The sequence below is a fragment of the Balaenoptera borealis genome, assembly GCF_965194805.1.
Source record: "Balaenoptera borealis genome assembly, chromosome: 9".
Lineage (NCBI taxonomy): Eukaryota > Metazoa > Chordata > Mammalia > Artiodactyla > Balaenopteridae > Balaenoptera > Balaenoptera borealis.
The window spans coordinates 64,545,049-64,558,365 of record NC_138873.1 but is presented as its reverse complement, the minus strand read 5'-3'; the positions used below and the strand labels follow the sequence as shown (position 1 = coordinate 64,558,365).

The window sequence follows — 13,317 nt, the reverse complement described above, 5'->3', positions numbered from 1 at the left end:
GGTCTGGCACTGGTGTGGGTCAAAAGTCTGGGTTCACAGGAGTTGGCCTGGCATACGGCCTAGCTGGGAGCCTGTATTCACAGGTGCCCACCTGGAGCTTCGTGCCATGAAAGTTGCCCAGGGCCATGGGATCCAGCTGGCACTGGGGTGAGCCGGAGCTTAGGTTCACAGAAGCCCATCGAAAACCTGGGGCCATAGGAGGCACCCTGGACCATTGGAGCCAGTTGGCACTGGGGTGGGCTGGGAGCCTGGGATTGTTGGATTCCACTGACCTCCTGGTGTCATGGGAGCCACCTGGGGTCTCAGGAGCTGCCCAGGTCCTTAGGAGCTGGCAGGAGTGAGGGTGAGCTGGGAGCTATTTGGAGCCTGGTGCCATATATGCTGCCTGGGGCTTCAGGAGCCACTGAGGCCACTGGAGTTGGCAGGTGCCAGGGTACATCAGGGGCCTGGGTTTGTGGGAGCATGCAGGGACCACCTAAGGCTCAGGGATCAGCCTGGAATTTGGTAGGCCTCCTCTGGGGTTCATGGTAAAGTCAAGCGCTCACTTCACTCTCCTTCTTCTCACACAGGGAGTGTCTGTCTCCACACCAGGCTGCCCAGGCTTGGGGAAAGGATGATGGAGGTAGTGTGAATGTATGCACCCTTCTCAATCCATCTTTTCTCATTTTTGTGCTTCACCCACGTGCTGTAATCCCTCACCTTGAATCCTTCACTTTTATGAAGGTATTTTTGAATGCAGATAGTTAATCAAATTGATGTTTTTGTTGGGGTAGAGCTAGAAATTCCTATGCTGCCATAGGAATTTCTCTTGACACCTTTTTTCTAGCATTATTATTAATTCAATAAATATGTAAATATTTATTGAGAGTTACTGTGTTCCGAGTACTTGTCTAGGTATTATGGAACTAGCAGCCTTGGATTTATGTCAAACATTATTATATCCTCCTTATCTCATAACTTATCTCTCATATTATCTGACAGATTATCTCTCTAGCTTTCTGTGCTATAGTCTGTATTATTTTGCAACATCCTTTTTATCCTACTCATTAATTCTCTTCACCTCTGTCTGCTTTTTTATAGAAAAATTCTTAATTTCAAACTAAAATTTTTATTTGTAAAAGTGTGATTTGATCTTTTTCTAACCTGCTTGTTATTTCCATCATCCTCTAGTTGCCTCAAGAAATATTATAGCTATTCGTTTATGATATCTTTCAGATTTAACTCTATTACTCTACTTGTTAAGGCTAAAAATGTACGAGTCACCATTGATTCTTTTTTGTTCACCCTACATCTAATTCTTGACTTCTCTTCGATATATATCCAGAATCTTTCCACTTTCTACCACTTTCACTGGTACCGGTCGGGTACACGTCACTATCATTTGTGCCTGGATTATTGCAATAGCCTCCTAACTCTTTACTTCTAAACTTGTTCACTGCCCCCCATCCCACTGTATTCTGAGCCTCAGCCAGAGTGAATGTTTTAAACTCTAATTCAGATTATGTTACTTCTGAGTTTAAAATCCCCGTCTGTCCCAATCTTTCTCAAGGTGAAAATCAAAATCCTTTCCATGGCTAACTCAGTTCTATACCATCTGGCACCTATTTCTTCACTTAACTCCAATTCTTATATTTTTTTTTCCTTACTCAGCTCCAGCTACATTGGCCTTCTTACTGTTCCTCAAACATGCCAGGCATGTTCTTATCTCAGAGACTGGCCCTTGCTTTTCTTTCTGGATGCTCTTCCTCTGGATATCTGCATGTGTATTGATTATCTACTGCTGCCTAGCAAATTATCCCAAAACTTAGTGATTTGAAATTTTAAATATTAGCTCTCACAGATTCTTTGGGTCCAAAATTCAGGGGCATCTTGGCTGAGAAATTCTGTCTCACCTTCTCATGGGATGCAGCAAGATGTTGGCTGGGACTGCATACATCCCATGTATTTATGTATCTACTGGGCCTGGGAGACCCAATTCCAAAGAGCCTGCTCACATGTATGGCAAGTTGGTGTTGGCTATTGGTGGGAAACATCATTTCTTCTCCACGATAGCCTCTTCACAGGCTGGTTAAATGTCCTCATGACATGACAGCTGGATATCCCTAGAGAGTGATCTAAGAAGTCAAGATGGAAGAAGTCACACACTGTCTATTCTACAATATCAAGTCTTTCTAGTGTCACCCTCTCAGTGAGGACTTTGTTGACCTCATGCATTTTTAACTGCAACCTGTCATCCTTGCTCCCTATTCCCTTTCCCCGTTTTTTATAGATTTTTGATTACACGTATCATCTTCCAATGTGGCAGAAGTTTAATTGCTCATTGTGCCTCTGGCTGTCTCTCCCCAGTGGAACATGAAGTCTGTGAAGAGAGGGACTTGGTTCTCCTTATTTCTGTATCCACAGTGCTGAGAAGACTGTCTGGCTCATAGTGAAAGTTAGTGTTGATCATTAGTTTCTGCCTTTTCAATCTGCTAATGTCTGCTTCACTGAGGTCTTTAATTCAGTGATTGTATTGTTCTTCTCTGTGTAGTTTCTTCTGGTTCATATTTTCCCTTTCATTGTCTGCACTACTGCCTTGACTCCTATAAAGAGACAATGAGTAAACATACTTTTTAAATGTTTAGGATTTTGTCAGAAAACCTAACTCTTCTGACTGCTCTTCTGAGTTACTCTTTTTTTTTTTTTTTTTTTATTTATTTTTGGCTGTGTTGGGTCTTTGTTTCTGTGCGAGGGCTCTCTCCAGTTGCGGCAAGCGGGGACCACTCTTCATCGCGGTGCGCAAGCTTCTCACCGTCGCGGCCTCTCCTGCTGCGGAGCACAGGCTCCAGACGCGCAGGCTCAGCAGTTGTGGCTCACGGGCCCAGTTGCTCCGCGGCATGTGGGATCATCCCAGACCAGGGCTCGAACCCGTGTCCCCTGCATCGGCAGGCGGACTCTCAACCACTGCGCCACCAGGGAAGCCCTGAGTTACTCTTTTGAACTTCCATGTAATTTTTGTATACCCAGTGATTTTTCTATACTAGCTTCTCCTTACAGAGAACTCTCTTGGATCATTCTGCTCTGGTGTGAAATGGGACCTGTCAGAGGTTGTGAGACTGAGTCTTTCAAGCTGAAATGAAGGGAGAAGAATAAAGTTCCCATATATCATTTGTCAGTTTAGAGCTCTATTTCCAGAGGTTTGTAGAGAGAGACCAATGGGATAGGCTTTGCAGCAGGGAGACTCCCTCCATTCAGAGACCACCTTTTTGTGTTTATCATGGCAGCCATTATTTGGCAGGGGTATTTCCAAGGATACACCGTGAGCGAGTGCCAGGGGATCAGACATGTAAGGCGGCAGACACGAACTGAGCACTTACTGAGTTTCCGGTGGGATCACATATTGCTGTCTTACTGTCCTAATACCCCGTTTGTCCTTCTGCATGCTGCTGCTAGTGAGTTCTTTTGGGATCTCACTTATTTCCCAAGCGAGGTGTTCATCTGCATACAGACAAGCAGTTGTCTGTGCAGATTCTCCTTATGTAGAGAATTTTCTTAAAGTTTCTGGTGTGTGACTGATATTCTTCCATGTTTTCTAATACTGGTACAGGATTTTCTCTGTATATATCGTATGTTTAGATAGTCATTTTAATATGATTTAGAGAAAAAGATGTGTGTATCCCATTCATTTTTTTTTAAACATCTTTATTGAAGTATAATTGCCTTACAATGGTGTGTTATCTTCTGCTTTATAACAAAGTGAATCAGTTAAACATATACAATATGTTCCCATTTCTCTTCCCTCTTGCATCTCCCTCCCTCCCAACCTCCCCATCCCACCCCTCTAGGTGGTCACAAAGCACCGAGCTGATCTCCCTGTGCTATGCGGCTGCTTCCCACTAGCTATCTATTTTACATTTGGTAGTGTATATATGTCCATGACACTCTCTTACCCTGTCACATCTCACCCCACCCCCTCCCCATATCCTCAAGTCCATTCTCTAGTAGGTCTGTGTCTTTATTCCCGTCTTGCCACTAGGTTCTTCATGGCCTTTTTTTTTTTTTTTTCCTTAGATTCTGTATATATGTGTTAGCATACTGTATTTGTTTTTCTCTTTCTGACTTACTTCACTCTGTATGACAGACTCTAACTCCATCCACCTCATTACAAATACCTCCATTTCATTTCTTTTTATGGCTGAGTAATATTCCATTGTGTATATGTGCCATCATCTCACACCGGTCAGAATGGCCGTCATCAAAAAATCTAGAAACAGTAAATGCTGGAGAGGGTGTGGAGGAAAGGGAACATTCTTGCACTGTTGGTGGGAATGTAAATTGATACAGCCACTATGGAGAACAGTATGGAGGTTCCTTAAAAAACTACAAATAGAACCACCATACGACCCAGCAATCCCGCTACTGGGCATATACCCTGAGAAAACCATAGGTCAAAAAGAGTCATGTACCAAAATGTTCATTGCAGCTCTATTTACAATAGCCAGGACATGGAAGCAACCTAAATGTCCATCGACAGATGAATGGATAAAGAAGATGTGGCCATTCATTATTTAATCAGGAAATCAGCATGATACACTTAACATGAGGTGCTTAGAGTATCTCTGACCGTCCCATCCAAAGAAGGTCCTTTTTTTTAATTTTGGGGCATAACCATCTATATTTTTCCCTCAGAGCACTTAAACAATTTTAAGTTATTTGACCAATTCTTTACTTATTCTTTGCTCTCTTTTATGTTGAAAGCTCTGTGTGGTTAGAAATTCTGTTATGCTTGTAGTTGTATCTCCACTGCCTAACATAGTGCCTGAAAATCAATAGTTTTAGACGAGATACCAGGGATATGAGATGAGTGAGGTAAACAGCCTGTGTAGTCTGTCAGGCCACACACCTTCACAACTTTCAGCTTTGTGCCCATTTTGTGTTATTCATTTCTTAAAGGGGTTGGGAGAAATATGAAAATACAAGAAAATGCCTCTAACTTTAACTTTCAGGAACAGCTAAAGGAGTGAGTGTTATCACTGGCAAAATAATAAGATTTATGAACTAAATATATGCACCATTACAAAAATATAACAATAAACCTGATTGTATTTTCTGCAGCATTATTAAAGACACAGCAAGAAGAATTGGCATTTACTTGTACAGAAAAAACACAAACTGAAGTACAACTTCAGATAACTTCCTGGTAAGATCATTAATGACAGGAAAAATTGCCAAAGGGTATTACAGAATATTCTTTTTTACAGTATCCTCTAGAAAAGGAGAAATACCAGTTAGGTGTTTCAGATTCAGCCTTTGTAAAGGCAAGTCATCTCTGAAAATTTCTTTTAGATGTAAAAATAAACCAGAGTAAAATATTTCAGACATTTTTTTTGACACAAGCTAAATGTAAGCCTAGAATAATTTGCTAAAATGTCATGAGAGGAAAAAAAAATGAGAATAATAGCTGCCTTTAAGCTTAACTATAGTATTTTCTTGTATCCGTGCTCAAAAAAATCGCCCACCCCTGTTAGCTAACAGAAAACATTAAATCAAAAGGATTTAGGATCATGGCTAATGTTCTTTATGAGCTGCACAGGCCTAGGTATTGCAGCCCATATTTTACATATGTAATTCTGCTTTGGGACTACTTTCAAACCAATGTACAATATGCTGAATTAATAATGCTTTTAAGTATAATATATATGAAGAGAGTTTGAGAAACTCTTGATGGAAGGTGATATATATTTATGAGGTGCCAGATGTTTGCCTTTAAAAGTAATTTTTACTAACCCACACTATGGAGATTTGTATTGAAGTGGTCTCTTTATGGTAGCATATTATTTAAAATATGTTCTGTGATACCTAGGCACAATGGGGTGAATAAAAGAATAAGTATCTGTCTAAATTTTATGTATTTTTAAAAATTGGACCATTGGGGTACATTTTTTTAATGCGGGTGCAGTGGATTAGACAGAAACAATAAAAGTTATATATTTCATATACAACTGCAGGTGTTGAAAATGCACATATTATTTTAGTATTTTCTTTTTATTATGGAGGTAATCATGATATCATATACTTCTATTTTTTTCAAGGTGTTCAGACACATCACATGAATTATTTTACATTTCATAACTTCTCTGGAGGGAAGCAGAGACAAGTATTATTGCCCCATTTTACAGATGAAGTGCGTTATTACTAAATGGCCACTGTCTAAATATCTTCAGAATATTTTCAAGCAATTTGTCAGGGATTTTTCCTCTGGCCTTCTGCATTGTGGAGGAAACTGGGCTGTTTCTGTTGCTGTTGATTGCCAGGGTCACCACTCCTCTGGTGACTGTCCCTGCCACTGTGACTGGGACACTCAAGAATGTGTTCACTTCTTCCCAAATAAAAGGCAAAGTTCACATGGCAAATTGTTTTTTTTCCTGTGATTCCATTTAAAAAAAATTTTTATTTTATATTGAAGTACAGTTGATTAACAATATTGTATTAGTTTCAGGTGTACAGCAAAGTGATTCAGTTATACATGTACCTATTCTTTTTCAAATTCTTTTCCCATTCAGGTTATTACAGAATATTGAGCAGAGTTCCCTGTGCTGTACAGTAGGTCTATTGCTGGTTATCTATTTTAAGTATAGTATGTCAACCCCAAACTCCCAATCTATCCCTCCCTCCCCACACACACTCCCCCACTAGTAACCATAAGTTCATTCTCTAAGTCTGTTTCTGTTTTGTAAATAGGCTCATCTATATCATTTTTTTTGATTGCACATGTAAGTGATATATGATATTTGTCTTTCTCTGACTTACGTCTCTCAGTATGATAATCTCCAGGTCCATCCATGTTGCTGCAAATGGCATTATTTCATTCTTTTTATGGCTGAGTGATATTCCATTGTATATATGTACCACCTCTTCTTTATCCATTCATCTGTTGATGGACATTGAGTTGCTTCCATGTCCTGGCTATTGTAAACAATGCTGTAATGGACATTGGGGTGCATGTATCCTTTCGAACTTTGGTTTTCCCTGGATACATGCCCAGGAGTGGAATTGCTGGATCACATGGTAGCTCTATTTTTAGTTTTTTTAAGGAACCTCCATACTGTTCTTCATAATGGCTCTACCAATTTATGTTCCCACCAACAGTATAGGAGGGTTCCTTTTTCTCCACACCCTCTCCAGGATTTATTGCTTGTAGACTTTGTTTGGCCCTGCCTCATGGCTGGCAGGATCTCAGTTCCCCGACCAGGTATCTAACCCAGGCCACAGCAGTGAAAGTCCAGAATCCTAACCACTAGGTAATCAGGGAACTCCCATGTAGACTTTTCGATGATGGCCATTCTGACTGGTATGAGGTGATATCTCATTATAGTTTTGATTTGTATTTCTCTAATAATTAACAGTGTTGTACATCTTTTCATATACCTCTTGGCCATCAGTATGTCTGTCTTCTTTGGAGAAATGTCTATTTAGATCTCCTGCCCATTTTTTGATAGGGTTGTTTGTGTTTTTGATATTGAGCTGCATGAGCTGTTTGTAAATTTTGGAGGTTAATCCCTTATCGGTTGCATTGTTCGCAGATATTTTCTCCTTTATTGTGGGTTTTCTTTTCATTTTGTTTATGGTTTCCTTTTCTGTGCAAAAGCTTTTGAGTTTAATTAAGTCCCATTTGTTTATTTTTTATTTCGATTACTCCAGGAGACGGATTGCAAAAGATATTGCTGTGACTTACATCAAAGACTTCTGCCTGTTTTTCTCTAAGAGTTTTGTAGTACCAGGTCTTACATTTAGGTCTTTAATCCATTTTGAGTTTATTTTTGTGTATGGTGTTAGAGAATGTTCTAATTTCACTCTTTTACATGTAGCTGTCCTGTTTTCCTAGCACCACTTATTGAAGAGACTATCTTTTCTCCACTGTATATTCTTGCCTCCTTTGTCATAGATTAATTGACCATAGGTGTGTGGGTTTATTTCTAGGCTTTCTATCCTGTTCCATTGATCTATATTTCTGTTTTTGTGCCAGTACCATACTGTCTTGATTACTGTAACTTTGTAGTATAGTCTGAAGTCAGGGAGCCTGATGCCTCCAGCTCCATTTTTCTTTCTCAAGACTGCTTTGGCTATTCGGGGTCTTCTGTGTCTCCATACAAATTTTAAAATTTTTTGTTCTAGTTCTGTGAAAAATGCCATTGGTAATTTGATAGGGATTGCACTGAATCTGTACATTGCTTTGGGTAGTATAGTCATTTTGATGATACTGATTCTTCCAATCCAAGAACATGGTATATCTCTCCATCTGTTTGTGTCACCTTCAATTTCTTTCATCAGTGTCTTATAGTTTTTGGAGTACAGGTCTTTTGTTTCCCTAGGTAGGTTTATTCCTAGGTATTTTATTCTTTTTGATGCAATGGTCAATGAGATTGTTTCTTTAATTTCTGTTTCTGATCTTTCATTGTTTGTTAGTGTATAGAAATGCAACAGATTTCTGTGTATTAATTTTATATCTTACAACTTTACCAAATTAATGGATGATCTCTAGTAGTTTTCTGGTAACATCTTTAGGATTTTCTACGTATAGGATCATGTCATCTACAAACAGCACCAGTTTTACTACTTCTTTTCCAATTTGCATTCCTTTTATTTATTATTTAGTTTTCTTCTCATTGCCTTGGCTAGAGTTGTAGTTCTCCATGTGTCTGCTGTCTGCCCCCCTGGTGGATGAGGTTGGTCCAGGGGCTTGTGCAGGCTTTCTGGTGGGACGGATGGGTGCCTGCCCACTGGTGGGTGGAGCTGGGTGTTGTCACCCCGTTGGTTGTTTGGCCTGAGGCATCCTTGCACTAGAGCCTACAGGCTATTTGTGGGGCCTGGTCTGGGTGGGAAAATGTCAGCCTCCAGGAGGGCTCACGCCAGTAAGTACTCCCCAGAACTACCGCTGTTAGTGTCTTTGTGCCTGCAGTGAGCCACAGCTGCACACCGCCCGCCCCCCCACAGGGGGTTTCCCCACAGGAAACCCTCCAATATTAGCAGGTAGGTCTGGCCCAGGATCTTATGATGTCACTGCTTTTTTCCCTGAGTCCTAGTAAGCACGAGCCCTTATGTGCACCCTCCAAGAGTAGAATTTCTCTTTCCCCAGTCCTGTGGAATTCCTGTGATCAAACCCCGGTGGCTTTCAAAGCCAAATTATCTGGAGGTTCCTCCTCCTGTTGCCAGACACCCAGGCTGGGGAGCCTGACATGTGGCTCAGAACTTTCACTCCTGTGGGAGAACTTCTGTGACATAATTGTTTTCCAGTTTGTGGGTCGCCCACCTGGCATGTATTGGATTTGATTTTATTGTGATTGCTCCCCTCCTACTGTTTCATTGTGGCTTCTGCTTTGTCTTTGGATGTAGGATGTCTTTTTTGGTAGGTTCCAGCAATTTTTTTTTTTTTTTTTTGTCGATGGTTGTTCAGCAGTTCGTTAGTTGTGATTATGGTATTTTCGTAAGAAGAGGTGAGCTCACGTCCTTCTACTCCACCATCTTGTCTCCACCTAGCTGCTCCTCCACAGTGTGTCTTTCTGTAATTTGAGGAGATATTCACCAGTGGTTTAAGGTGGTGGAAAGATGCATTGGTCCTGGAGCTCTGGGCAGAGAGAGGGTCTCACAGACTCTTCCAACAAATGCCCCATCTTGCATGTCTCCTGGGGGAGGGGCCCACTGTGCACATTCTGCCCCACTTGCACTATATGCTGCAATTGGCCCCAATCTGTTTTTCTGGGACTTGGCGCTAACTTTACAACACTCTGCAGCTGGCCAATGGGCTCCACACTGTAAATTGTAATGAAAGTCTAGTAAACATTTGGGAAAGTAGGTGTATGTAAAAAAAAAAAAAAAAGTGAGTACTTTCAACAATTGCACAGGTCCAGACCCATCACAGAACCTCCTTATTTGGCTTGCTTTCTTTTTTTTTTTTAAATCACTTGTAGGGCTTTTTTTTTTTTTTTAATTTTATTTATTTATTTATTTTTGGCTGTGTTGGGTCTTCGTTTCTGTGCGAGGGCTTTCTCTAGTTGCGGCGAGCGGGGGCCACTCTTCATCACGGTGCGCGGGCCTCTCACTGTCGCGGCCTCTCGTTGCGGCGCACGGGCTCCAGACGCGCAGGCTCAGTAATTGTGGCTCACGGGCCTAGTTGCTCCGCAGCACGTGGGATCTTCCCAGAACAGGGCTCGAACCCGTGGCTCCTGCATTGGCAGGCAGATTCTCAACCACTGCGCCACCAGGGAAGCCGTTGGCTTGCTTTCTGTCTTGCTCCTGACCCGCTTCCAGAGGCCATGGCAATTCTTCCCTTCCTACATGTCAGAGTCAGATCTACTTGAGGCTCCAGGAAGACCAGAACAAATTTCTTTCCCTAAATCTAAAATCCACTGCCATGGGTGCCAGAATTAACTTCTTCCCATTTATCTTAAAGGAAAGTCCACCCTCATCTATACAAGAGTATGTTGCATCTTAACACCAAATAACACCAAATTTATGCAATAGTCAAATTCATTGTCTATTGTCTGGCTTATTTGTCTTGAATGACATCATGTATGTGACAGAAACAGCCTGGCCAGATGGGCCTGCACCCATGTCTATTTCTTGTTAGGGAGTTAGTATATAGTGGCGTTCAGTCTCACTTAAGGCTCCTGGTTTTTGTGACACACAATCCTTGCATGCAGGACAACAAACAACTCAGCAGGATCTAAAGTTCTAAGGCCATCAATACACTGGGACCCCATTTGAGTCTCATATCAGTCATTGTATTCATTCACTCAATGACTGACTCATTAAACATTTATTTCAATGTTTTTTTATCCTTATATAAATTCATAGATTCATGGACTCTTAAGAGTTGGAAGGTACCTCAGAAGTCTTTTCATTTAAACTCCCATTAAACACTGGTATCCCTTTATCCCCGTAATGGACAGATTTTTTTCCTTCATTTGAACACATAAAAAAATGGAAAACTCACCATTTTTCAGGCAGTTCATTTCACTGTTGGGCAGCCTTGATGGCTGTCAGGAATTCTCCATTATACCTGAAAACCTGCCCTTTCAGTCTTCTATACATTGGCTTATTTGGTGCTATCTCTTTACATATGTGAAGAGAAAAATAATGTGCCTTCCACCTCCCCTTCTTTTTTCCAGGCTAAAAACCTTACTTTATGGCAAGAGAAGAAGAATCCGTTATTTCAGGCAGGGGGAGCAACACGACAAACATGCAGAGCAAGCACCTTGTGAAATGAGCTCACAGCACTGGCTACAGCATGAAATTCATGAGGGAGTGGTAAGAGAAAAGTTGGAAATGAAGACTGGGGTCTGATTGTGGGTAGTTGTGGGCAAGAGGTTCTTTGCTATGTTTATTAGGCAGGGTCGTGATATGATTAGAGAACTGCTTCTGCAAGAGTGATCAGGACATGACTAAGATCATAAGTCCCAATTATATATGAATTTTTTGGTCAGTTCTTCCACATGTTAGCTTTTCCACATTCCAGTTCTTGTGTAATCCCCTTTCATCATTGAGTGTAGGCCAGACCTTGTAGCTAGATTCTAACCAACAGAAGACAGTATAAGTGCTGGGCTGTCACTGTGTAAACAAGATTGTGACTTCCATCTTAATAGCAGACTCTCTCTATTGCCTTCTCAGCTTGCATGGTTTCATGAAGCAAGTTGACACCTTGGAAATGTCCACACGCAAGGAACTGAGAGTTCCCTCTGGCCAACTACCAGTGAGAAACTCAGGCCCTCAGTCCAACAGCTTGCAAAGAACAGAATCCTGCCACCAACCACCTGAACTTGGAAGTGGATATTTCCCTAGTTAAGCCTTGAGATAACTACATTTTGGTGCAGATCAAAACAATTCAGAAAACCTAGAAAAGTTACAAAACGATTTACTTAAAGGCATCAGAGAACTTCAGCAGCTACAAAGACTAAAAAAAAGAGTAAGATTCCAACAAGGGGATACATTTATGGAGGAGAGCTAAGGACTTGAGCATCCTTGCAGGCATTTGTTGGTTGTAGATTTGAGACAAAAGCAGAGATCCCTAAGTAAACCTGCATATAGTGTTGCTACTAGGGGGACAGAGTGGCCAGCAGAGATTTTGCAGGTCACACAGCACTGGGTTAACAGAATGGGAGGTTTCAGGGAGCTCAAATATGGCTGTTCTCCCCCTCAGTGTATGTCCTGAGCTCTAAACCTGCACAGAGCTGGAGGTAAAGAACTAAGACCAAAGATAAAATGCCTAATAAATCAAGGGACTATATTGGTTTTGAATTGGAAGACTAATTATTGTAACTACGTCAATTTTTCCTGAGCTTATGTAAGGATTCAACGCAATTCCGACCAGAATCCTTAAGGGTATTTTTTAGGAGAAATTGATAAACTGGTTAAAAAATAAATATGGAAATGCAAAACAAATCTGAAACAGAAGTATAAAATTGGAGAATGTACACTAACAGATACCAAAACTCAAGAACTATTATAAAGCTATAGTAATTCAGACAATGTGTATTGGTATAGGAACAGATATATAGGCTAAATGAAATGAAATTGAGAGTCCAGAAACATGCCACCTGTATATGGTCACCTGATTTATGACATAGATGACACTATAATGCCAGGGGGCAAAGATGATCTTTTCAATAAATTATCTTGTGTCAACTGTATATCCATAGGGGAAAAAATGAAATCTGGCACTTACCTCACACTTATATAAAAGCCAATTCCTGGTGGATTATGTTATAAATATGAAAAGTATGGCAATAAAGTTTTAAAAGATAATATAGAGGGAAATCCTCTTGACCTTGGGAAAGAGAAAGACTTCTTATATTAGTTATAAAAGTGATAACCATAGAAAATAGACTGAGAAATCAGATTAAAATAAAAACTACTGCTTATCAGAAGGCACCGTTTGAAGAATAAAAATGCAAGCTCCCCTGACCCCCACAAATGGGTGGTATGATTTTAAACACGTACAGCTAAGAAAGGGTTTGTATCCATACATTATAAAGGAATACTACAAATCGATAAGGAAAGGACAAATCCATAGATTTAGTGGCAGGACTCGGCCGTGAAGTCAAATAAGACTCAACCACATTAGCCGTCAGTAAGTTAACCCCCCTCTGAGATACCGCTCTTCCCGTGGAAGAAGGGCTAAAGTTTAAGATAGCAAAATTGGGTGAGGATGTGGGACAGTGGGAACTCTCATACCCTGCTGTTGGGTGTGTAAATTGGTGCAACCACTTCAGAAAACATTTTGTCATGATACACCAACATTGGAAATATGAGGACTTTTTGATACAGAAATTCTAGTTGAAG

At 40.8% G+C, this 13,317-nt stretch overlaps 1 protein-coding gene across 4 annotated transcripts in view; it reads left to right on the top strand.

The window, feature by feature from the left end:
* LOC309635317 (uncharacterized protein) overlaps window positions 1-13,317 on the top strand; it is a 190,103-nt gene that overhangs the window by 103,549 nt on the left and 73,237 nt on the right. The window contains exons 2-4 of one of the 4 annotated variants that reach the window (XM_082406321.1): window positions 570-622; window positions 5,095-5,179; window positions 11,148-11,286. In XM_082406321.1, coding sequence (XP_082262447.1) covers window positions 570-622; window positions 5,095-5,179; window positions 11,148-11,286 — 277 coding nt within the window. Of the gene's footprint in view, window positions 1-569; window positions 623-5,094; window positions 12,274-13,317 lie in introns of those variants that run through there. The other 3 variants (XR_014248760.1, XR_014248758.1, XR_014248759.1) reach the window with 3 other exon arrangements.